The sequence below is a fragment of the Rhinichthys klamathensis genome, unplaced genomic scaffold (genome assembly GCF_029890125.1).
Source record: "Rhinichthys klamathensis goyatoka isolate OS25496 unplaced genomic scaffold, OSU_Roscu_1.1 h1tg000652l_1, whole genome shotgun sequence".
Taxonomy (NCBI): Eukaryota; Metazoa; Chordata; class Actinopteri; order Cypriniformes; family Leuciscidae; genus Rhinichthys; species Rhinichthys klamathensis.
In genome coordinates, this window is record NW_026607096.1 from 498,946 (window position 1) to 525,914 (window position 26,969).

General features: G+C 45.9%; 2 protein-coding genes across 2 annotated transcripts; one reads left to right on the forward strand and one right to left on the reverse strand.

The window, feature by feature from the left end:
* The first annotated feature begins 308 nt into the window (after window positions 1-308).
* Window positions 309-16,052, forward strand: mrnip (MRN complex interacting protein). The gene is made up of 8 exons (XM_056241519.1): window positions 309-481; window positions 1,246-1,305; window positions 1,587-1,687; window positions 11,294-11,357; window positions 11,442-11,563; window positions 13,357-13,459; window positions 15,594-15,912; window positions 16,033-16,052. The coding sequence occupies exons 1-8, from the start codon at window positions 422-424 to the stop codon at window positions 16,050-16,052; spliced, it is 849 nt and encodes a 282-aa protein (XP_056097494.1). The 5' UTR covers window positions 309-421.
* A 1,635-nt stretch (window positions 16,053-17,687) lies between these two features.
* On the reverse strand, window positions 17,688-26,751 carry sqstm1 (sequestosome 1). The gene is made up of 8 exons (XM_056241523.1): window positions 26,457-26,751; window positions 25,971-26,066; window positions 23,930-24,222; window positions 22,076-22,229; window positions 21,211-21,291; window positions 20,950-21,131; window positions 20,165-20,363; window positions 17,688-17,887 (listed from the first exon to the last, which is right to left on the reverse strand). Exons 1-8 carry the CDS (start codon window positions 26,623-26,625, stop codon window positions 17,733-17,735), a joined length of 1,329 nt encoding a protein of 442 aa, XP_056097498.1. The 5' UTR covers window positions 26,626-26,751; the 3' UTR covers window positions 17,688-17,732.
* Window positions 26,752-26,969: the final 218 nt, after the last annotated feature.

Sequence of the window (26,969 nt, forward strand, 5' to 3'; positions counted from 1 at the left end):
ATAAAAGGGCCGCTGTTTCTTCAACAGAACCACAAAAAGAGAAAGTTTCATCAATATCAGAATATTTAGAAATGGATGAGTTGATCGATTTTATGAAGGATTTTATAATGAATTTCCTTAATTTTGTTGGATACGCAAAACGTACTGTGTCTGTGGCAAAAGCCAGGCCTTTCTCTAATTTACATGTTACGAAAACAACCCAAAGAAATGACCCCTAGAGTAATCTTTCTCTTCACACACACGCACACACACTCGGTCCTCTAGGGGGCGGTGTGCTCCTCTGACGTCACTTCCTGCTCAAGAGTAACCCGAAGAAGAAGAAGTAAACAAACCGCGGGCGGGAAACACAAATATGAGCTCTGTCTTTTATACGAGTGAAATAAATGTACTTTTATTCTCCGGACTGTAGAAAATAGCCAACATGGTTCAAGAGTTTCATGTTCTGAGATGTTTCTCCTGCCAAACCTTCCAAGTACAGCAGGTAGCGTTTATTTCCCTGTCCCCTTTAGCACAGGATTAACGTTAACCGAGTGGATTGATCGACACCGATATCAGTCCTTGATTTCTAGATCGATCCGTGTGTTCAGATCAGTGTGATTAAAGCTTCACTAAACATACTGACAACAAGCGCTGTTACTTTTGATATTAACAAACCCTGAGCTCTAAAATGATGTTTTATTGCGACATTCATTTATTAACTTGAATAATAACTCTAGAGGGGAACGTTTTGCTAAATAATATGCTCTATATATTACATGTACACGTATATTTTTACTTAAACGGTAAATAAACTTGTCATTATAAGTTTTTATGACAGGCACCGTTTAAATGTGCATATTTGCGACAACGAATTGGTGTAGAAACCAAATTATAGAATCGAATTCTTAACCGTCCTCGTGCAATTAAAATATTTGTTTGTGTATATATATATTGGAGTGTTGCTTATTAAATGTACAAATAAATGGCAATAATTTAATCCGGACTAGTTCACCCAAAAATGTAAATTCTGTCACTATATACTCTCCCTCATGTCGTTCCAAACCCGTGAGACCTTCGTTCATCTTCAGAACACAAATGAGGATGTTTTTGATGAAATCTGAGAGGTTTCTGCAGGGCTCTCAAGTTTTAAAGAGTGACATCTATATTGATCTATGAATCTATATTGAAATCGATTTGTGATACTGATGTCACTGCTAAAAATCATTCTGAATCTCAGTGATAGAGTTTAGACTTCTCCTCCTCCAGGTGAAGAAGAGCAAGAGCTGGGCGTGTAAAGTGTGTGGAGAGAAGCAGTCGCTGATGAAGGTAAAGAACACGAGCACAGCGTGACCTGGTGCTGTGAGTCCGGGTGTGTGTGTGTGTGTGTTGCAGCAGTTTGGTCGGGGGGCAGCAGTGGACTGTAAAGTGTGTGTCAGCGTTCGCGCTGTGTGTGTTGCAGGAGTTTGGTCGGGGGGCAGCAGTGGACTGTAATGTGTCAGCGTTCGCTCTGTGTGTGTGTTGCAGGAGTTTGGTCGGGGGGCAGCAGTGGACTGTAAAGTGTGTGTCACCGTTCGCTCTGTGTGTGTGTGTGTGTGTGTGTGTTGCAGGAGTTTGGTCGGGGGGCAGCAGTGGACTGTAGACGGCACGTTCAGAAGCTCAATGCTCTGCGAGGACGACTGGAGGACACACACACACTCGGGTCACAGCGGTGAGAAACATTCACACACACACACACACACTCGGGTCACAGCGGTGAGAAACACACACACACACACACACACACTCGGGTCACAGTGGTGAGAAACACACACACACACACACACACACACACTCGGGTCACAGTGGTGAGAAACACACACACACACACACACTCGGGTCACAGTGGTGAGAAACACACACACACTCGGGTCACAGCGGTGAAAAACACACATACACACACTTGGGTCACAGCGGTGAAAAACACACACACACACTCGGGTCACAGCGGTGAGAAACACACACACACACTTGGGTCACAGCGGTGAGAAACACACACACACACACTCGGGTCACAGCTGTGAGGAACACACACACTCGGGTCACAGCGGTGAGAAACACACACACACACACTCAGGTCACAGCTGTGAGAAACACTCACACACACACACACACACTCGGGTCACAGCGGTGAGAAACACACACACACACACACACACACACTCAGGTCACAGTGGGGAGAAACACACACACACACACACACTCGGGTCACAGTGGTGAGAAACACACACACACACACTCGGGTCACAGTGGTGAGAAACACACACACACTCGGGTCACAGCGGTGAAAAACACACATACACACACTTGGGTCACAGCGGTGAGAAACACACACACACACTCGGGTCACAGCTGTGAGAAACACACACACACACACTCGGGTCACAGCTGTGAGAAACACACACACACACTCGGGTCACAGCGGTGAGAAACACACACACACACACTTGGGTCACAGCGGTGAGAAACACACACACACACACTTGGGTCACAGCTGTGAGAAACACACACACACACACACTCGGGTCACAGCTGTGAGAAACACACACACACACACTCGGGTCACAGCGGTGAGAAACACACACACACACTCGGGTCACAGTGGTGAGAAACACACACACTCACTTGGGTCACAGCGGTGAGAAACACACACACACACACTCGGGTCACAGCTGTGAGAAACACACACACACACACTCGGGTCACAGTGGTGAGAAACACACACACACACACACACACTCGGGTCACAGTGGTGAGAAACACACACACACACACACACACACTCGGGTCACAGTGGTGAGAAACACACACACACACACACACACACACTCGGGTCACAGTGGTGAGAAACACACACACACACACACACTCGGGTCACAGTGGTGAGAAACACTCACACACACTCGGGTCACAGCGGTGAGAAACACACACACACACACACACACACACACACTCAGGTCACAGCGGTGAGAAACACACACATAACTGTCTGAAGATGTAACCTCTGATGGGAGGAATCATTATGTAATCAGATTACTTTTTCAAGTAACTAGTCAAGTTACTCATTATTTTACATTCACAACAAAATATCTGAGTTCCCTTTCGAGAACGTCCACTTCGTATTGCGTAGCTAAAGCTAGCAGGGGGAAACTCCTTTTCTCGAGAATACTGAAGTCATTATTGTAAAACGCAGTGCAGCAGCACAGCGAGCACAGAGCGTCTAGCTCACTCATTGGCTGTGCTGCAGCAACTGCACGAACCTATGGCGAGGCGGCTGAGACGCGCGAACCAATCGGGTCGCTTCGCGCCCAGTACGCGTCAGAACCCGCCAGAATGGGCGTGGCTTATGCCTATATAAGTGGACCATTTCGCCAAAGAATCAGATTAAATCTCCTCCAGCGAACACCTTCGCTGATCTCCGAGCCTTCGCCGGCGACGAGCCTCTAGCGGAACGAGCGACCTCATCCGCGGACACGGCTCCTTGAACCCGGCGCCGCCTTCCCCTGAATCGCGTTAACCTGCGGCATCCGGCGAGAGAAGCCTTATATCCTTTCTGCTCACTTCTGTGTGTTCGTCGTCGCGACACTCTAGCAGCTAAAAGAAAGAGCATATTTCTACCACGTCGGTGTTGTTGTCCGTGCTCTGGATGTACTTCATGCAGAGTGCGGGGCCGAAGGATGCCTGAACCGAGCGAGCCCACACCGAACTTATTCGCGTCCTCACTAAAGCTGTCAAAGGCCTGGACATCGAGTGGTCCCGCCTCAGGAGCCCAGCAGAAGCTGTCTCCACGGGTGGGTTCTGCCGGGCCGTCAGCAGACCCTCGTCAGAGACCAGCACCCTGCTTCCCCGAGGTGCACGACGAGCTGACCAAATCATGGTGTGCCTCTTGCCTCGCCTAAAGACATCAGACGTGTAAAAAGCTGTGTAAACACAGATTATAGCATTATAGCCTATATATTTAATCTTTATATTTACTCTACGACATGTAAAACAGTGATAGATGAGCCTCTTAGCCTTTACGCTGAGGAGAAACCCCAACACAGGTTTGAGGAGACCGAGAGAAACATGTATTTCTGCTCAGCAACACTGGACATCAACCACACGGCATACGCTCATAACTCTTCATTACTGTCTACTTTCTATGCATAACAGTTCTGTCTAATACCGTATTAGACGGCCATAGGGGAACATTTAGTTCTCTGGGAAAAGCCCTGGTTCCTGTAACTGGGTTCCTGTGACTGGGTTCCTGTAACTCTGACTGGGTTCCTGTAACTGGGTTCCTGTGACTGGGTTCCTGTAACTGTGACTGGGTTCCTGTAACTGGGTTCCTGTAACTGTGACTGTGGTCTTGTAACTGGGTTCCTGAAACTGTGACTGGGTTCCTGTAACTGGTTTCCTGTGACTGGGTTCCTATAACTGGGTTCCTGTGACTGGGTTCTTGTGACTGGGTTCCTGTAACTGGGTTCCTGTTACTGGGTTCCTGTTACTGGGTTCCTGTGACTGGGTTCCTGTGACTGGGTTCCTGTGACTGGGTTCCTGTAACTGGGTTCCTGTAACTGTGACTGTGTTCTTGTAACTGGGTTCCTGAAACTGTGACTGGGTTCCTATAACTGGGTTCCTGTGACTGAGTTCCTGTAACTGGTTTCCTGTGACTGGGTTCCTATAACTGGGTTCCTGTAACTGTGACTGTGTTCTTGTAACTGGGTTCCTGAAACTGTGACTGGGTTCCTGTAACTGGGTTCCTGTGACTGAGTTCCTGTAACTGGTTTCCTGTGACTGGGTTCCTGTAACTGGTTTCCTGTGACTGGTTTCCTATAACTGGGTTCCTGTGACTGGGTTCTTGTGACTGGGTTCCTGTAACTGGGTTCCTGTTACTGGGTTCCTGTGACTGGGTTCTTGTGACTGGGTTCCTGTGACTGGGTTCCTATAACTGGGTTCCTGTGACTGGGTTCCTGTGACTGTGTTCCTGTGACTGGGTTCCTGTGACTGGGTTCCTGTAACTGGGTTCCTGTAACTGTGACTGTGTTCTTGTAACTGGGTTCCTGAAACTGTGACTGGGTTCCTGTAACTGGGTTCCTGTGACTGGGTTCCTGTAACTGGGTTCCTGTGACTGGGTTCCTGTAACTGGTTTCCTGTGACTGGGTTCCTATAACTGGGTTCCTATAACTGGGTTCCTGTTACTGGGTTCCTGTGACTGGGTTCCTGTGACTGGGTTCCTATAACTGGGTTCCTGTAACTGTGACTGGGTTCCTGTAACTGTGACTGTGTTCTTGTAACTGGGTTCCTGAAACTGTGACTGGGTTCCTGTAACTGGGTTCCTGTGACTGGGTTCCTGTAACTGGGTTCCTGAAACTGTGACTGGGTTCCTGTGACTGAGTTCCTGTAACTGGTTTCCTGTGACTGGGTTCCTATAACTGGGTTCCTGTGACTGTGTTCTTGTAACTGGGTTCCTGTAACTGGGTTCCTGTTACTGGGTTCCTGTGACTGGGTTCTTGTGACTGGGTTCCTGTGACTGGGTTCCTGTTACTGGGTTCCTGTAACTGGTTTCCTGTGACTGGGTTCCTATAACTGGGTTCCTGTGACTGTGTTCTTGTAACTGGGTTCCTGTAACTGGGTTCCTGTGACTGGGTTCTTGTAACTGGGTTCCTGTTACTGGGTTCCTGTGACTGGGTTCCTGTGACTGGGTTCCTGTGACTGGGTTCCTGTGACTGGGTTCCTGTTACTGGGTTCCTGTAACTGGTTTCCTGTGACTGGGTTCCTATAACTGGGTTCCTGTGACTGAGTTCCTGTGACTGGGTTCCTATAACTGGGTTCCTGTGACTGTGTTCTTGTAACTGGGTTCCTGTAACTGGGTTCCTGTGACTGGGTTCCTGTGTCTGGGTTCCTGTAACTGGGTTCCTGTTACTGGGTTCCTGTGACTGGGTTCCTGTGACTGGGTTCTTGTGACTGGGTTCCTGTAACTGGGTTCCTGTAACTGGGTTCCTGTGACTGGGTTCCTGTGACTGGGTTCCTATAACTGGGTTCCTGTGACTGGGTTCCTGTAACTGGGTTCCTGTAACTGTGACTGTGTTCTTGTAACTGGGTTCCTGAAACTGTGACTGGGTTCCTGTAACTGGGTTCCTGTGACTGAGTTCCTGTAACTGGTTTCCTGTGACTGGGTTCCTATAACTGGGTTCCTGTAACTGGGTTCTTGTGACTGGGTTCCTGTAACTGGGTTCCTGTTACTGGGTTCCTGTGACTGGGTTCTTGTGACTGGGTTCCTGTGACTGGGTTCCTATAACTGGGTTCCTGTGACTGTGACTGGGTTCCTGTAACTGGGTTCCTGTAACTGTGACTGTGTTCTTGTAACTGGGTTCCTGTGACTGAGTTCCTGTAACTGGTTTCCTGTGACTGGGTTCCTATAACTGGGTTCCTGTAACTGGGTTCCTGTGACTGGGTTCCTGTGACTGGGTTCCTGTAACTGTGACTGGGTTCCTGTAACTGGGTTCCTGAAACTGTGACTGGGTTCCTGTAACTGGGTTCCTGTGACTGGGTTCCTATAACTGGGTTCCTGTGACTGTGTTCTTGTAACTGGGTTCCTGTAACTGGGTTCCTGAAACTGTAACTGGGTTCCTGTGACTGGGTTCCTGTAACTGGTTTCCTGTGACTGGGTTCCTGTAACTGGTTTCCTGTGACTGGGTTCCTATAACTGGGTTCCTATAACTGGGTTCTTGTGACTGGGTTCCTGTTACTGGGTTCCTGTTACTGGGTTCCTGTGACTGGGTTCCTGTGACTGGGTTCCTATAACTGGGTTCCTGTAACTGTGACTGGGTTCCTGTAACTGGGTTCCTGTAACTGTGACTGTGTTCTTGTAACTGGGTTCCTGAAACTGTGACTGGGTTCCTGTAACTGGGTTCCTGTGACTGGGTTCCTGTAACTGTGACTGGGTTCCTGTAACTGGGTTCCTGAAACTGTGACTGGGTTCCTGTAACTGGGTTCCTGTGACTGAGTTCCTGTAACTGGTTTCCTGTGACTGGGTTCCTATAACTGGGTTCCTGTGACTGTGTTCTTGTAACTGGGTTCCTGTAACTGGGTTCCTGTTACTGGGTTCCTGTGACTGGGTTCTTGTGACTGGGTTCCTGTGACTGGGTTCCTGTTACTGGGTTCCTGTAACTGGTTTCCTGTGACTGGGTTCCTATAACTGGGTTCCTGTGACTGTGTTCTTGTAACTGGGTTCCTGTAACTGGGTTCCTGTTACTGGGTTCCTGTGACTGGGTTCTTGTAACTGGGTTCCTGTTACTGGGTTCCTGTGACTGGGTTCCTGTGACTGGGTTCCTGTTACTGGGTTCCTGTAACTGGTTTCCTGTGACTGGGTTCCTATAACTGGGTTCCTGTGACTGAGTTCCTGTAACTGGTTTCCTGTGACTGGGTTCCTATAACTGGGTTCCTGTGACTGTGTTCTTGTAACTGGGTTCCTGTAACTGGGTTCCTGTGACTGGGTTCCTGTGACTGGGTTCCTGTAACTGGGTTCCTGTTACTGGGTTCCTGTGACTGGGTTCCTGTGACTGGGTTCTTGTGACTGGGTTCCTGTAACTGGGTTCCTGTAACTGGGTTCCTGTGACTGGGTTCCTATAACTGGGTTCCTGTGACTGGGTTCCTGTAACTGGGTTCCTGTAACTGGGTTCCTGTAACTGTGACTGTGTTCTTGTAACTGGGTTCCTGAAACTGTGGCTGGGTTCCTGTTCTGGGTTCCTGTGACTGAGTTCCTGTAACTGGTTTCCTGTGACTGGGTTCCTATAACTGGGTTCCTGTAACTGGGTTCTTGTGACTGGGTTCCTGTAACTGGGTTCCTGTTACTGGGTTCCTGTGACTGGGTTCTTGTGACTGGGTTCCTGTGACTGGGTTCCTATAACTGGGTTCCTGTAACTGTGACTGGGTTTCTGTAACTGGGTTCCTGTAACTGTGACTGTGTTCTTGTAACTGGGTTCCTGAAACTGTGACTGGGTTCCTGTAACTGGGTTCCTGTAACTGGGTTCCTGTGACTGGGTTCCTGTAACTGTGACTGGGTTCCTGTAACTGGGTTCCTGTAACTGTGACTGTGTTCTTGTAACTGGGTTCCTGAAACTGTAACTGGGTTCCTGTGACTGGGTTCCTGTGACTGGGTTCCTGTGACTGGGTTCCTGTGACTGGGTTCCTGTAACTGGGTTCCTGTGACTGGGTTCTTGTGACTGGGTTCCTGTAACTGGGTTCCTGTAACTGGGTTCTTGTAACTGGGTTCCTGTGACTGGGTTCCTGTTACTGGGTTCCTGTTACTGGGTTCCTGAGACTGGGTTCTTGTAACTGGGTTCCTGTGACTGTGTTCTTGTAACTGGGTTCCTGTGACTGGGTTCCTGTGACTGGGTTCCTTTAACTGGGTTCCTGTAACTGGGTTCTTGTAACTGGGTTCCTGTAACTGGGTTCCTGTGACTGGGTTCCTGTAACTGGGTTCCTGTAACTGGGTTCCTGTGACTGGGTTCCTGTGACTGGGTTCCTGTAACTGGGTTCTTGTAACTGGGTTCCTGTAACTGGGTTCCTGTTACTGGGTTCCTGTGACTGGGTTCTTGTAACTGTGTTCCTGTAACCGGGTTCCTGTGACTGGGTTCTTGTAACTGTGTTCCTGTTACTGGGTTCCTGTGACTGGGTTCCTGTGACTGGGTTCTTGTAACTGTGTTCCTGTAACTGGGTTCCTGTGACTGGGTTCTTGTAACTGGGTTCCTGTTACTGGGTTCCTGTGACTGGGTTCCTGTGACTGGGTTCTTGTAACTGGGTTCCTGTTACTGGGTTCCTGTGACTGGGTTCTTGTAACTGGGTTCTTGTAACTGGGTTCCTGTAACTGGGTTCCTGTGACTGGGTTCTTGTGACTGGGTTCTTGTAACTGGGTTCCTGTAACTGGGTTCCTGTGACTGGGTTCTTGTAACTGTGTTCCTGTGACTGGGTTCTTGTAACTGGGTTCCTGTAACTGGGTTCCTGTGACTGGGTTCCTGTGACTGGGTTCCTGTAACTGGGTTCCTGTAACTGGTTTCCTGTGACTGGGTTCCTATAACTGGGTTCCTGTGACTGTGTTCTTGTAACTGGGTTCCTGTAACTGGGTTCCTGTTACTGGGTTCCTTTGACTGGGTTCTTGTGACTGGGTTCCTGTGACTGGGTTCCTATAACTGGGTTCCTGTAACTGGGTTCCTGTGACTGGGTTCCTATAACTGGGTTCCTATAACTGGGTTCCTGTAACTGGGTTCCTATAACTGGGTTCCTGTGACTGGGTTCCTGTGACTGTGTTCTTGTAACTGGGTTCCTGTGACTGGGTTCCTGTGACTGGGTTCCTGTAACTGGGTTCCTGTAACTGGGTTCCTGTGACTGTGTTCCTGTGACTGTGTTCTTGTAACTGGGTTCCTGTAACTGGGTTCCTGTTACTGGGTTCCTGTGACTGGGTTCCTGTAACTGGGTTCTTATAACTGGGTTCCTGTGACTGTGTTCTTGTAACTGTGTTCCTGTTACTGGGTTCTTGTGACTGGGTTCCTGTAACTGGGTTCTTGTAACTGGGTTCCTGTGACTGTGTTCTTGTAACTGTGTTCCTGTTACTGGGTTCTTGTGACTGGGTTCCTGTAACTGGGTTCTTGTAACTGGGTTCCTGTAACTGGGTTCCTGTGACTGGGTTCCTGTTACTGGGTTCCTGTGACTGGGTTCTTGTAACTGGGTTCCTGTGACTGGGTTCCTGTGACTGGGTTCCTGTGACTGGGTTCCTGTGACTGGGTTCCTGTAACTGGGTTCCTGTGACTGGGTTCTTGTGACTGGGTTCCTGTAACTGGGTTCCTGTAACTGGGTTCTTGTAACTGGGTTCCTGTGACTGGGTTCCTGTTACTGGGTTCCTGTTACTGGGTTCCTGAGACTGGGTTCTTGTAACTGGGTTCCTGTGACTGGGTTCCTGTGACTGGGTTCCTTTAACTGGGTTCCTGTAACTGGGTTCTTGTAACTGGGTTCCTGTAACTGGGTTCCTGTGACTGGGTTCCTGTAACTGGGTTCCTGTAACTGGGTTCCTGTGACTGGGTTCCTGTGACTGGGTTCCTGTAACTGGGTTCTTGTAACTGGGTTCCTGTAACTGGGTTCCTGTTACTGGGTTCCTGTGACTGGGTTCTTGTAACTGTGTTCCTGTAACTGGGTTCCTGTAACCGGGTTCCTGTAACCGGGTTCCTGTGACTGGGTTCTTGTAACTGTGTTCCTGTAACTGGGTTCCTGTTACTGGGTTCCTGTGACTGGGTTCCTGTGACTGGGTTCTTGTAACTGTGTTCCTGTAACTGGGTTCCTGTGACTGGGTTCTTGTAACTGGGTTCCTGTTACTGGGTTCCTGTGACTGGGTTCCTGTGACTGGGTTCTTGTAACTGGGTTCCTGTTACTGGGTTCCTGTGACTGGGTTCTTGTAACTGGGTTCTTGTAACTGGGTTCCTGTAACTGGGTTCCTGTGACTGGGTTCTTGTGACTGGGTTCTTGTAACTGGGTTCCTGTAACTGGGTTCCTGTGACTGGGTTCTTGTAACTGTGTTCCTGTGACTGGGTTCTTGTAACTGGGTTCCTGTAACTGGGTTCCTGTGACTGGGTTCCTGTGACTGGGTTCCTGTAACTGGGTTCCTGTAACTGGGTTCCTGTGACTGGGTTCTAGTAACTGGGTTCCTGTAACTGGGTTCCTGTGACTGGGTTCTTGTAACTGGGTTCCTGTAACTGGGTTCCTGTAACTGCCCAGTGTGAAGAGGCTGTTGTAATTACATAACTGTCCCCAACACTGGTTACAACCAGTCTAAAGTTGTTACATATATTTTTCAGGCTATTTATCATTACACCTTGAATGCATGCGAGTACAAATCTTGATCATCATTTTTAAAAAAAATATATATAATATAAACACTATATTTACCTTGTCATAAAAAGGTCAAATTATCTGATATTTTAAGAGACTTTAAAAAGTTTTTTCCTGCATCACATGACAAAAGTTTTTCAGAAATAATTAAGATGTAAAAGTAGTTCTGTTAATCAGTTAAAAGTTGAATTAATTATTTTTTTCAAGATTTGAATTATTTGATATCAGGACAGCTCAACCCTGACATTCACTTTTTCACCCCAAAAATATATATATATAAAAAAAAATTAATACAGAAAAGCTCATCATGACTATGAAATACATTCTTTAATGCAAAGCATTTTTGAATAAATGAATATGTGAAGGAAAGTGCGCTTCACGTAACTGACCCTTTGACTAACTCACTGTTGTAAAGGGAACAGGATGAAGATGAGGAGGAGGATGAAGGCCTGGATCCGGATCAGGAGAATACATCTCAGGTAAAGCTCTGATGGAGGTCATCATGAAGAGAGAAACTCTGACTGAGAAACGGTGTGTTTGTGATATCCCTGTGGCTGTGACAGGAAGTGTGTCGTCATGTGAGCCGCTGGAGTAAATACACACCTGAGGCTGCAGATGAAGAGGAGGAGGAGGAGGAGGAGGAGGCATACACACACACACAGAGGTTCAGGAGCCAGGGAAACAGGTCCGTTTCAGTTCATCAGGGCAAATACTGTGGCTATGAACTCTTTCCCCGCCACTGTGGCTATGAACTCTTTCCCCGCGTCTGACGAGCTCTGTCGTGCAGATGAGGTTACAGCTGTTGTACTGTAGGGGGCGCTATTACACACTGCAGTATCTCCTGATCACAGCACAGCAGAAGAAGAAGAAACTGATCTTTCATCATTGCTCTGAATCACATTTGGACGAAGACTTTGACAAAAATGCGATTTCTCAGTTTTTTCCTCAAAATGCTCATAAAACAGATTTGTGTTGTTTACAAGCAGAGGCTCTGTTCTTTCTTTGGATATATCCAATATTCAGATATACACTCACCTAAAGGACTATTAGGAACACCATACTAATACTGTGTTTGACCCCCTTTCGCCTTCAGAACTGCCTTAATTCTACGTGGCATTGATTCAACAAGGTGCTGAAAGCATTCTTTAGAAATGTTGGCCCATATTGATAGGATAGCATCTTGCAGTTGATGGAGATTTGTTGGATGCACATCCAGGGCACGAAGCTCCCGTTCCACCACATCCCAAAGATGCTCTATTGGGTTGAGATCTGGTGACTGTGGGGGCCATTTTAGTACAGTGAACTCATTGTCATGTTCAAGAAACCAATTGGAAATGATTCGAGCTTTGTGACATGGTGCATTATCCTGCTGGAAGTAGCCATCAGAGGATGGGCACATGGTGGCCATAAAGGGATGGACATGGTCAGAAACAATGCTCAGGTAGGCCGTGGCATTTAAACGATGCCCAATTGGCACTAAGGGGCCTAAAGTGTGCCAAGAAAACATCCCCCCCACCATTACACCACCACCACCAGCCTGCACAGTGGTAACAAGGCATGATGGATCCATGTTCTCATTCTGTTTACGCCAAATTCTGACTCTACCATCTGAATGTCTCAACAGAAATCGAGACTCATCAGACCAGGCAACATTTCTCCAGTCTTCAACTGTCCAATTTTGGTGAGCTCTTGCAAATTGTAGCCTCTTTTTCCTATTTGTAGTGGAGATGAGTGGTACCCGGTGGGGTCTTCTGCTGTTGTAGCCCATCCGCCTCAAGGTTGTGCGTGTTGTGGCTTCACAAATGCTTTGCTGCATACCTCGGTTGTAACGAGTGGTTATTTCAGTCAAAGTTGCTCTTCTATCAGCTTGAATCAGTCGGCCCATTCTCCTCTGACCTCTGGCATCAACAAGGCATTTTCGCCCACAGAACTGCCGCTCACTGGATGTTTTTCCCTTTTCACACCATTCTTTGTAAACCCTAGAAATGGTTGTGTGTGAAAATCCCAGTAACTGAGCAGATTGTGAAATACTCAGACCGGCCCGTCTGGCACCAACAACCATGCCACACTCAAAATTGCTTAAATCACCTTTCTTTCCCATTCTGACATTCAGTTTGGAGTTCAGGAGATCGTCTTGACCAGGACCACACCCCTAAATGCATTGAAGCAACTGCCATGTGATTGGTTGATTAGATAATTGCATTAATGAGAAATTCAACAGGTGTTCCTAATAATCCTTTAGGTGAGTGTATATATACTAACAAATATTCTGGAGGCCGTGAAAGTTGTGTTAAAATGACCAGAACCGCTGGCGGTGGCAATTACAAAAAAAAGAAAGAAAAAAAACGCTGGCGGGGAAAGAGTTGTAATTATTAATAAAAACAAAGGATCTTAGCACAAAAGCATCATGGAACATGTTTAACTTGTCTTGTATTTTCAGAATGGCAATGTTTAACGCTATTTAGTTTTTGTGAACAGAAAGAGGCAGAAGGTGTGCAGTGTGAAGAGTTCTGGCCCGTATGATGTGTGTGAGGAAGAGCAGTCCTGGACCCGCGGCTCGGGGTTTAAGAGGCCGGATCTGGTAACACACACACCTAGAGTACACCAGCTTCGGGACACACGATCACATGCAACAGCGTCTTTAACGGCTGCTCTCCGTCTCATAGCTGCACGCATCCTGTCACTCAAACTGAGCTGTCAATCATCTGGTCACAGATTGAATCCTCCACATGTCATGTCCTCTGTATGTAGAGGAACGCTGGTCTGCCATGACGAGACTCCTCTTAATGCCGAATGATGCGGTTAACAGTGAACGGATCTTTATGAAAGTCCACACTGTTATTGCAGATGAAATATAACACGGATAACACTACATACATGTTTTTTAATCAGGTTAAACTTTGATTAGTCACTCAAGCCTTTATCCGAACCTCTCACCGTCGGTCGCGCACATCCGCCATGTTTGTAGTTTAACACTTTTTACTCGTGTTCGTAGTTCCTCCTCCAAAGCGCAGTGGGTTGTGGGTAATATCAGCCGGTATAGTGAGCACGGATACACACTCCGGATGTGTGTGTCTGCACGGGTTCACAGCTCGTGTATTTCCATGTGTGTGTGGAAAAGTACCAAAAAGAAGAATAAGTACTGGGGTGGGGTATAATATTTTCTCGATCTGAACAGTTTTAATTGCTCAAATGAACTTTGACTCTGGTAATTGTGGGTTTTGTTTAAACCCTTTTGTGTCCATTAAAGAGTTGACGGGAAGAACGAAGAAGACCTCAGAGTATTGTTATATGTAACGTGTGTTTGATCCCGCTATCCTGGGTTAGTTTAGTCAGGTCTACTCCTGTCTGTCCCAACGCTTCCAGTTAAAACATGGTATCTAATATTGATTAAAACGGTCTAATCTGAGGACTTTCCACACACTCAGCTTTGGCACACACTTACTCTAGTCTCACACACTGGTTAGGATGATAGTGACACTGGGTCTCATTCATGAAACATTCGTCAATATACGAGTAAATATGCGAGTGATTTGCGCGTAAAGAGACCTTCCCGAAAAACTCTTCTCCTGATTCACAAATACTTCGTAAACGTCAGATGTGATAGTGAAATGTGTGTGTGTGTTAATGAATTCCAATCAGTCGTAAATGGGACGCGTGTGCACGCTAATTCTCAATTACCATAAATCCCGCCCATTAAATCCGACTGACAACTATATATGGGCATCATATTATGACATGAATGCGAATGAAAAAAAATAAATCTCCGATGCAGAAATTGAAGTTTTATTATCAGAAGTTCATTCAAAACGCCACATTTTATTTTCAAGCGTACATAGTGGTGTATCGGGTCCTAAAAAAAGCAAGCTTGGCAGCATATTAGATGCAGTTACTGGAGTTTCATCTGTTAATCGAACATTCCCAGAAGTGAAGAAAATGGTTCGACATTAAAGGTGCTCTAAGCGATGTCACGCGTTTTTTAGGCCAAAACATTTTTTGTCACATACAGCAAACATCTCCTCTCTATTCGCTGGCTGCCTGTCCCCTGAACACACTGTAAAGAAACGCGGTCTCTGTAGACAGCCCAGGCTCCACAAACAGCAACAAAAACAAACTGCAGCGACCCGCTCCCTGAAACATAATAAACTGTTCCAGCCAATGACCGACAAGAAGGGTTTGGGGGTGTGGTTTGGGGGGTTAGTGTGCAGATGAGGAGGAGGGAGGGTCTAGCTAGCCTCCGTTTTGTTTGAAAATAGTTCGAACGTCAACAAGAAGTGACGTCACCCAGGATCGCTTAGAGAACCTTTAAGCTTGAGGGCAAAAAACGAATTAGTTCACTTCGGAAAAATAGTATTCAAACTGGAGAAGGACCACCATCGCAGATGCTATTACTGGCTCTCATAATAAGAAAAACCGTATGTAATTACTATATATAATATTTTTTCAAAATGCTGTGCAAATATGTACCCGATTAAGGTGAATTAAAATGCAGCCTTAGTTATTAATGAGCAAAACGTTCGGGTGTTAAGCGCACTATTTACGTGTGGCTGGAGCAGGTGTAGATTTCTTTCCTACCAACTAACATTTGGAAAATATGAACATTTTAATGAATCCGAAAATTTACGCCAGAACCACTTTACACACGATTTATACAAAAATTCGTTCTGCTCGTGTTTCATGAATGAGACCCATTGAGTCTGACTTCTCTTTTGCAGCGCGACAGGAGGATCAGTGCCGGGTCAGATGATGCGATCCCGTGCCGTCGCACACATCTCCCAGCATCCCGTCCGGCTGTTCACAGCTACACACACACACACACGGTGGAAACCCCTGTGGCCGTGACTCCTCCGGTGTCTGAGAGGGACTCCAGGTGGGACAGGTTCCTCCGAGCGGCTCCCACTCACCCGGACGAGGAAGAGGAGGAAGATGAAGCTCATCCTGTCCCTCAGTGCAGTGATGACACACTGATGGCTTATCCCACAGCAGATGACCAGACGTGTGTGTGGGGCATTCCTGCGGACCGACGTCTCCCCAGTAAAACCAGCAGTCACACACACACAGAACACACACACAAGCCTTCACACACACACACAGTCTGTGAACGGGCCAACACGCCAAAGCTTTCTTACAACCCCCTGTTCCTCACCGATGAAGACTTCGACGACACGCTTTGAAGAATAAGATGCGTTCTGTCTGAAACATTTTCTTTTAAGGATGTTTAACGAACGAAGTTAGTGTGATGTTTGAATGTTCTCTTCAATAAATATAAAGATGCATTGGTATTACATTTTACATCTTATACAAGGATCCTTATTTATAGCAAAAAGTGCATTTGTGTGTAAGGGCTATAATCGGGTCCCGGTGTATGGAGTTAATATTGTGCCATAATTAAACAAACTCGATAAACGGAGCAATGTGCAAGTACAAAGGTCAACTTGAGTGAAAACGCAGAGGAGTAACACACATGCATTGTATCTTGCTAATATAAATAAATGAGCCTAGAAAATATTTCACAAATAAATACAAACCATCCTACAAATTGCATGTAACCTTTGAACAAATACCAAATCTAGTGCATTCAAATGCATATCTGTCTGTTATGACTGTGAGACACTTGGCTTTTCATAAGATCTCTTGGCTTAATTTTCTCACAAATCAGCTCCTCCCCCTTTTCGAATAGCCAATAGCGTTTAGTTTCCCTCACAGACTGACGGCACATGGAAGCGAACCCGAGCGCTGGATTCAACAGTAGAGGATTCATTCATAACCAGCGTACAGTTGGAGAACAGAAAACTGTTAGATAAAACTAGGGGGCGGAGCTTCAGATTCTAGAGAGCATGTGATTGGACAGAAGATGTGATGAGAAGCAGTGATGTCATAAAAATCTCTGATCCATTTTAGCGGAAGTGAGAGACTAAGTTTTGAATGCGTATATCTCCTAAATGTGAATTTTGTTATTGTTTTGGAACACAGCAGCTTATTCATAACCTAAAGGCTAACATGTTTATATTAAAAGCTATATATTTTTTTTTTTTTAAACTTAAATTTTTATTTCAGGGGGCCTTTAAGTTTTGCACATTGAAAAAAAAAAAATCCAAATACCGTTACAAGAAATATTTTGGAGAATCTTTTTATTGCGAAGAGAAAGTACAGCACATTCACTGATTCCATCCGTTTACTCAAACTATATTAGCCATAACTAAATTAAGATACAACCCAGGTTTCTGCTTCAACTAAAAACTCAGCTTATTGATTATGGAAATGCAAATAAAACATCCATAAACTGTGATTACACAAATATAGAGCTTTACTTAACAACAGCCTTTAAGTAATATGCATATATGATGATGATAATGATCATTAATAGCATGAAGTGTTCTAATGACAGACACGTTGAATATATATATATATATTTTGCATAAAAGGCCAATAATGAACTGAAGTATGTGCTAGTCACCTGAGTCATCGTTATCCTGGTAAACCTTTACAATACGGTTTCATTAGTTAACATTATTTCACTTATATAGTTAATATGAACTAAGAATGAACAATCCTTCAATAGCAGGTATTAATCTTACTGTTCATTTCAGCACTTATTATTACTTTACTAGTATTTTTTAATACTAATATTAAAATCAAATGTTGTGTTTGATAACATTAATGCACTATTTCTCATGGTTAGTTTATGTTCGTTAATGCATAAACTAATGTTAACAACTGAAACCTCATTGTAAAGTGTTACCTTAACATTTACGGCAAACGTTTGCGTATATAAAAGTATGTAAAGACTGTGGTGCGGGGGTGTGTGTCCTGCGCGGGGTGTGTGTCCTGCGCGGGGTGTGTGTCCTGCTCCTCTACTTGCGAGGGCTCTTGCAGTACTGGATGGTGTCGAGAGCGGAGCCGATGTCGAAGCCCTTGGCGTGCAGGAGTCGCGTCAGCCATCCGCCCTCGTCAGAGAAGCCCATCGACAGCATCTGAGAGAGTGACTCCACCAGCCGGGGGTCCGCATCTGGGGGACACACACTCGTCAGCTAGAAGACTCACACACTCGTCAGCTAGAAGACTCACACACTCGTCAGCTAGAAGACTCACACACTCGTCAGCTAGAAGACTCACACACTCGTCAGCTAGAAGACTCACACACCCGTCAGCTAGAAGACTCACACACTCGTCAGCTAGAAGACTCACACACTCGTCAGCTAGAAGACTCACACACTCGTCAGCTAGAAGACTCACACACTCGTCAGCTAGAAGACTCACACACACTCGTCAGCTAGAAGACTCACACACACTCGTCAGCTAGAAGACTCACACACTCGTCAGCTAGAAGACTCACACACTCGTCAGCTAGAAGACTCACACACCCGTCAGCTAGAAGACTCACACACTCGTCAGCTAGAAGACTCACACACACTCGTCAGCTAGAAGACTCACACACTCGTCAGCTAGAAGACTCACACACTCGTCAGCTAGAAGACTCACACACTCGTCAGCTAGAAGACTCACACACCCGTCAGCTAGAAGACTCACACACTCGTCAGCTAGAAGACTCACACACACTCGTCAGCTAGAAGACTCACACACTCGTCAGCTAGAAGACTCACACACTCGTCAGCTAGAAGACTCACACACTCGTCAGCTAGAAGACTCACACACTCGTCAGCTAGAAGACTCACACACTCGTCAGCTAGAAGACTCACACACTCGTCAGCTAGAAGACTCACACACTCGTCAGCTAGAAGACTCACACACACTCGTCAGCTAGAAGACTCACACACACTCGTCAGCTAGAAGACTCACACACTCGTCAGCTAGAAGACTCACACACACTCGTCAGCTAGAAGACTCACACACTCGTCAGCTAGAAGACTCACACACCCGTCAGCTAGAAGACTCACACACTCGTCAGCTAGAAGACTCACACACACTCGTCAGCTAGAAGACTCACACACTCGTCAGCTAGAAGACTCACACACTCGTCAGCTAGAAGACTCACACACTCGTCAGCTAGAAGACTCACACACTCGTCAGCTAGAAGACTCACACACACTCGTCAGCTAGAAGACTCACACACACTCGTCAGCTAGAAGACTCACACACTCGTCAGCTAGAAGACTCACACACTCGTCAGCTAGAAGACTCACACACTCGTCAGCTAGAAGACTCACACACTCGTCAGCTAGAAGACTCACACACTCGTCAGCTAGAAGACTCACACACTCGTCAGCTAGAAGACTCACACACACTCGTCAGCTAGAAGACTCACACACTCGTCAGCTAGAAGACTCACACACTCGTCAGCTAGAAGACTCACACACTCGTCAGCTAGAAGACTCACACACTCGTCAGCTAGAAGACTCACACACCCGTCAGCTAGAAGACTCACACACTCGTCAGCTAGAAGACTCACACACTCGTCAGCTAGAAGACTCACACACTCGTCAGCTAGAAGACTCACACACTCGTCAGCTAGAAGACTCACACACTCGTCAGCTAGAAGACTCACACACTCGTCAGCTAGAAGACTCACACACTCGTCAGCTAGAAGACTCACACACACTCGTCAGCTAGAAGACTCACACACTCGTCAGCTAGAAGACTCACACACTCGTCAGCTAGAAGACTCACACACTCGTCAGCTAGAAGACTCACACACTCGTCAGCTAGAAGACTCACACACTCGTCAGCTAGAAGACTCACACACTCGTCAGCTAGAAGACTCACACACCCTTATTGTGCATTATTGATCATTATTAGCGTGTAAATATTTCCTCGGATCATGAGTTCTGCTGTTATCATGCGCTCAGCAAACATTAAACACAGAAGTGTTCAACAGCAGCGCATACACTACTAATATTGTGAGCGTGCACAGTATTTATGATTATGACTCATGACGAATATTACAGTGGTTCTCCTTCATCAGTTCCTCAGATCTCCATCCGTGTCTCCAAGCTCTAGTGTCTCTAACGTGCGTACACATGGCTGGTGTGTGTGTATGAGTCAGATCTCGTGTGTGTGTGTGTGTGTGTGTGGCGTACAGCTCATACGGTTTCCACAGTGAGAGTTTACATGGAAAACAGAACGGTTATTCATTATTATATCACGGAGTCAGCGGGCAAAGAGTGGTTCCCCATCACTGTCATCTAACGCATATTCTTGGTTATAAATGCTGAAGCTTTCTGCCTGATATGAATTATTGCATCTATAACTGGTTGTTTCTGCTGAGACGGCTCTGATTGGCCTTCATGAGCTGGACAGAGGTGTGTGTGATGGGTTGTAGTGTCACCTTGAGGCAGGTGTGGGTACAGCGCCGCCTCGCGCAGGCCCGTGGGTCCCGCTGTGGTTCTGGAGCTGGAGTTCAGCGGCGCCGCCTGGCCCGGCCCGTCCTCCTCCACCCTGAGGGACTGCAGCTCTCCTGTGGACGGGTCCACCTCTTTAGAGCTCAGGTGAGTCCACTCCTCGTCACTGCCCGGCTCCTTCTGGCCCTTCAGGAGCACAATAAATACTGTAACTAATGTATTGCTCATTGTTAGTTCATGTTAGGCTGCCGGGCCCTGAGCCCCGGGACAGGAGGCCCTCCAGCTCTGTGTGTGTGTGTGTCTGTGTGAGTGTGTGTGTGTGTGTGTGTGTGTGTGTGTGTGTGTGTGTGTGTGTGTGTGTGTGTGTGTTACCTTGGCCCCCTCGCTGAGGCTCTCCTCAGTGCTCTGGCTGCCGGGCCCCGAGCCCCGGGACAGGAGGCCCTCCAGCTCTGTGTGTGTGTGTGTCTGTGTGAGTGTGTGTGTGTGTGTGTGTGTGTGTGTGTGTGTGTGTGTGTGTGTGTGTGTGTGTGTGTGTGTGTTACCTTGGCCCCCTCGCTGAGGCTCTCCTCAGTGCTCTGGCTGCCGGGCCCCGAGCCCCGGGACAGGAGGCCCTCCAGCTCTGTGTGTGTGTGTGTGTGTGTGTGTGTGTGTGTTACCTTGGCCCCCTCGCTGAGGCTCTCCTCAGTGCTCTGGCTGCCGGGCCCCGAGCCCCGGGACAGGAGGCCCTCCAGCTCTGTGTGTGTGTGTGTGTGTGTGTGTGTGTGTGTGTTACCTTGGCCCCCTCGCTGAGGCTCTCCTCAGTGCTCTGGCTGCCGGGCCCCGAGCCCCGGGACAGGAGCCCCACACACCCGCTGTCGCTGCGAGCGCTGGACGGGCCGCTGGAGGCCGGGGGGGTCGAGGTGTTCACCGTGGCCCGCTTGCCCTCGTGCTCGACGTCGATGTCCACATCTATCCCTGCAGACGAGAGCATCATTACCCAGCATGCCTAGCACAGAAGCGTCCGGATGGTGTTAAGCTAAGTGCAGGGACTGACCGAGAGGACTCAGCAGCGCCGCCACTTCCTCCCCGATGTTCTTCAGGTACTGCATGTTGGCCTGGGAAGAGGACGCCGCGCCTGAGGAGGACAGAGGGCCTGTTGGTCCACCGCAGAGTAGCAATATTTCAGCTCATAATTCATAAACATATACATGCACTGCAGTTCAAAAGATTGCGATCGGTTAGATTTTTTATGTTTTTAAAAGAGTCTCTTCTGCTCACGAGGCTGCAAGGCTGCATTTATTTGATTAAAATACAAAAAAAAATTTAAGTAAAATAATATTGTTAAATATTATGACAATTTAAAATAACCGTTTTCTATTTTAATATATTTTAAAATATTCCTGTGATCAAAGCTGAATTTTCAGCATCATTACTCCAGTCTTCAGTGTCACATGATCCTTCAGAAATCACTCTAATATGAGGATCTGATGCTCAAGAAACATTTATGATTATTATCAGTGTTGAACACAGCTGCATAAAAAAATATCCAGCATTTTTCTGAAATAGAAGCTTTTGTAACATTAAACACTACTGTTTAATGTTACAACAGTAACAGGGGGGTAAATAAAAAAAATATATATTTTTATTCATAAAGGATTAATTAAATTGATCAAAAGTTACAGTTAAGACATTTATAATGTTACACAAGCTTCTAGGTTAGGGTTCTAGTATGGGTTTCAACATCATAAGTGTTTCTTGAGCATCAGATCCTCATATTAGAGTGATTTCTGAAGGATCATGTGACTCTGCAGACTGGAGTAATGATGCTGAGATCACAGGAAGTGACATCACTGGGATCTGCCCTGTCTCGTGTCCAGCTCATCCGCCGCCTGTGGACGGACACAGAGAAGGCATCTCACCGTCAGTGTTTGCCGGAGCGTCCTGGTTCTGCGGGTCTCCGGACGGGTTCTGCTGGGCCTGAGCTTGAGCATTAGCATTAGCATTAGCATGAGCCTGGCTATTCGCCCACATGCAGTGTCTCATCTTACGCCATAACTTCCCACGAGGAAACCACTGCACACAAAAGCTCTCGGTCAATCAACGCTCACATTATTATTTCAAAAACAAAATGTATGCATTAAAATAGAGCTGTGACTAACGATTATTTTGATACTCGATTAGTTGGACGATTATTTCTTCGATTAATCGGATTAAAAAGCCCCGGTTTTTCTTTTTCTTGTTTTTTGGACAAAACACACTATTCCATGTCCTGGCCAAAGCTGTCCTTCAAACTAATGTGCCAACCTAATGCTATGAAAACAGTGAATATACTGTATCTATATCTGTGCTATGTGCAAAAGAGCTATAAGGACAGTTTAAATCCCTACATTAATAATGAAGATAATAAATAAAAACAAACTCAGTGTTAGCCGATAAGAGGAATGTTCTGCAGGAACACACACATTCACTCTCATAACCACTATCATAAAATACTTCAATTACAAATACTTAAATGTTGATTTTTAAACCTAAATTTAATGCCCAACAACAGATATTTCAGCAAAATGAATATTTTTGCGCTGCATATTAACTGTAATGCGCCGGCGCTCATTCAGTGAAGTCTGAAGTTTAGCGCAGACGATCAGACTAAATGTGTGGATTTGTAACACTTACAGGTAACGATACAACCGAAAAATGTACGTTTTGAAACATATCACGCATTAAAGGGATAGTTCACTTTAAAAATTTATTTTTCTTATGTTTTAGCTTACCTCAAGGGCATCCAATGATGTCTTTGTTTCCGCAGTAGTTTTGATATTTTTTGGTCAAACCGTTCTTGTCTGTCAGTGATATAATGCAGGTCTATGGTCACCACCTCAAAGAGCAGCACAGAGAAGTCCAAATTAAACATGATTTAATGACTCGTAAATGTAAGTACACATTGATGGCCTAAGACACGAAACGAGCGGTTTGTGTGAGAAAACGAACAGTATTTATATCGGTTTTACCTCTTGTAACCACAGCCACGTCCAAGTGATCTGAGGGCGCCGGCGCTTCGGTCTGGAAGTGATCTCTCGCGCGTGTACATCACTCATTGTTTACACAGAGATTTCGGAAGTGTTACCTTTCACTGTGAAGATCTAAACATATTTAGATATACAGGAAATCGCAATGGAAGACGATTTCGATATATCAACAGACAACGTTGAATTTTTTTGGAAGAGATCACTTCCGGCACTTTCCGGCGCTGGCGCAGAACGAAGCGCCGGCGCCCTCAGATCACTTGGACGTGGCTGTGTTTACAAGAGGTAAAAACGATATAAATACTGTTCGTTTTCTCACACAAACCGCTCGTTTCGTGTCTTAGGCCATCAATGTGTACTTACATTTACGAGTCATTAAATCATGTTTAATTTGGACTTCTCTGTGCTGCTCTTTGAGGTGGTGACCATAGACCTGCATTATATGACTGACAGACAAGAACGGTTTGACCTAAAAATATCAAAACTACTGCGGAAACAAAGACACCTACATCTCGGATGCCCTTGAGGTAAGCTAAAACACACCAAAAATTAATTTCAAAGTGAACTATCCCTTTAAACAGCACACGCATCCGTTAAAGCGTCTGACAGGAGCGCTACGCTGGAAGCCGTAAATAAAGCGCTCTCGTGTTTTGAGGATCCCGCATCAGCTCGCGCTGTGTCCAACACATGTGTTATTCAGCGCTGTAGTTTTCCTCTGGTGGACAGTGCAGTGGGCAGAGAGAGCGTCACCTCGAACATGTTGCTCATGGGGTGGAGGATGGGCAGCAGCGCGTGCTCCTTGTGGAGGCCCCGGCCCTGGCAGGACGAGCACAGGTCGTAGTCCGGGCACACCGTGCACTTGAAGCGGGTCCCCGGCACCGGGCCCTCGCAGCCGTCGCAGGTCACCCCGGGGTGCACCAGCGGGGGGTGGTGGGGCGGCGGGCCCGGGTGAGGGGGGGTAAAGTGGGCCGCTCCGTGAGGCCCGGGGAACGAGAACCCAGGGAAGCCGTGAGGAGAAGAGTCACGTCGGTGCTCTTTTCTTTCTGAGGAGGGGAGGAACATGACAGGGCTGTGACGGACTGGTCGAGCTCACAGTTGGCAACACTTGTGTCCTTGTTACACATCTTACATGTACTTACCGTAGTAATAACAGTCAATTATGCATAATTACATGTAACTAACCCTCATCCAAACCACTGATCCATCACTTATGCTCTCTTATTGTTGTTTTTTGTCTATTTTTCATGGTATTTTGATAATTTAACATGTTGTGTGTGTTTGAATAATGTATATCATCGCATATCATTAACAGCGAACTAGCAGGAGTCTCAAGTAAAGCCAGGTTATACCAGTATATTTTTCTGTTAATAAGAAAAATCAGGTACTTTTAGCAATATAGTAAGTTATAAACTCAGTAAGTTGAGCGAGTGGATCTCTGAGCTGAGTGAGTGAGTGGAGGCGGGGCTCATTTGCATATTCATAGAACCGCGCATACTAAATGAGGCAAGGGTGTCGAGTTACATTCAAGATATTTAAAGGCGTGAAGACATTTTTTAAAGGAAAAACCGTTTAAATATGTAATTTTGGTGATCAAAGATGAGTTTTAAGGGATAAAATGACTGACTACAGGGGGACTTTAACAAAAACATTAAATCCTAAAACAGCCAGGTAGTGCAACCATCAGGTAAAAAGAAAGTGTTTTCCTTGAATACACCTGTGCACACCTGTGCAACTAACCAAGCCTTTCATAAATCACCGACTTCAATAACATCTACTGACTTTGACATACGGGTGTAAAGAGTTGTACGTCAGGATTCAAAGCATTCATACAACAGAGTGACATCTGACACCGGCAGGCTCAGTGACAACACGAATGCAGTGTGTCCAGATTACACGTCTACTGTAGGAGCGCAAAACACGGCTCGTGATTTGAAGTAGCTTAACACTAGTCACTTTGCATGATCGCTCGCTCAAACATTAATGTTATCCTATATAATGCGCACTATTGTTAAACGCATATCCAGAGTGGGCAAGCTAGATTAGTATCGCGTTTACTGGATGATGTTTAACTTAATGTGCATTTCTGATGACGAGTCGGTGTCATCAACTTCATCTTTACAGCCACACTCACTCAGAAAACATCAATAAACTATCAGAAGTGAAGTAATTCAATTAAATGTGCCACTGCTAATGTACGACTAGACACATCTTTAGTCGTGGGCAGCCTTATGAAGTTATCTCTTATTAAAAACAAGTTCCTCCTCAGAAAGTATGTGATTTTGGACAGTCATAAAGGTTTAATGGGTCTCAGTGATACTTCAAAATGTGTTGACCACAAAATAGCTCTGTGCATTCAGATCTGGCTTAGGTTTTATTACTTTTTTTTTTAGTTACACTACCTAGTCATTGTTTTTAATATTTTCAATGTTAATAATAGAAGAGTGTAACTGTGTATTGGAAATTGTAGTGAAGCCATGGTGTGTTTAAACTGCATTTATGAGTAGCTTAATAGAGCCGTAAAATGAGATAAGCACATCATAGACACGAGGCGAGGCTTTGCTGACTACCTCTGACAACATCAGTTGTTTTTTACATTTTATTTTTGAAAAAACATGAAGTACTGTCAGTCTTGTGTCTAAACTCATGACCAACAGATAATGATGATGATGTGTCATAAGTTCTTGAAGTTGAGCAATATTTAAATGTGGACCAAACGCCACTAAAATATATGTGAATAGATATATAATATGCTCCAATAATGAGAAGTATCTTGTAAGTGAATGTGACTTACGCTTGATGAAGAGCCGGAAGGTGTCCTCCTTCACCAGAGCCAGCCCCATCATCAGCTCGTCATCAGAGGAGAAGGCGATCAGGTCACCGTCCTCATCTGCACACAGCAGGAGTTCACACACTCACCATTATGATGATCATGTTTACATTTCACGGTCGGTCCATAACAATCCGTTCACATTACTTGTCATTTAATAGCATTTATTATGCTCACAAAACTTTGTATTAGGGTGTCAATACACACACACAAAACTATATTTAACAATATAGTACCATTTAAAAAAGAAAACTAATATATTTTATTTTGAAGAGATTAATTTTCCTAAAAGTGACAGTTATATGTTGACAGTATTGTCACTTTATGAAATCTCATTTAGACTTCGTGTAGTTAAGTTAAAACATAATGTTTAGCTGTTAAAATTTACACACGACAATAATTGTATGTTTACATACACGTACCATACATCCTTAAAACAATCTGACGTACCTTTATAGTGCATTTGAAAGGGCGCAGTCCCGAGACCGACAAAAACATCGAGCACTTTTCTGTTCAAATAGTCAAAACTTGTTGAGACGTCCTGATCCACGGCGAAGCGACGGATCTCCTTGTTGCAGTCGTCCTTCCCGAGCAGGTAAGCTTTCACTGTCATCGACATTTTAGCGAGAATATCGTGTTCAAACGGACCTTTAGACGTGTTGCGCAGCAGAAAATCCTCTTCTAGAGCGCGAGCGTCGGCGCTGAGTGCGTGAGCGTGCGTGTGAATGCGTTCCTTCCTCAGCCCTCAGTTCTGTATATAATCCTTCGACGTCATATGCAGATGATGCGCGCGCTCAACCAATCGTAGACGCGAGCGCAAGTCTGGAGGCGTGGCCTCGCGCGTCTCGGGGACAGAGTTCATGTTGACTCTGATCATGTGAGTCGAGTCGCATTAGTAAACACAGTGGGCTGATGAGGAGTGACACGGCAATATGTGCGGGGAAATTCCCTCTGAATCACACA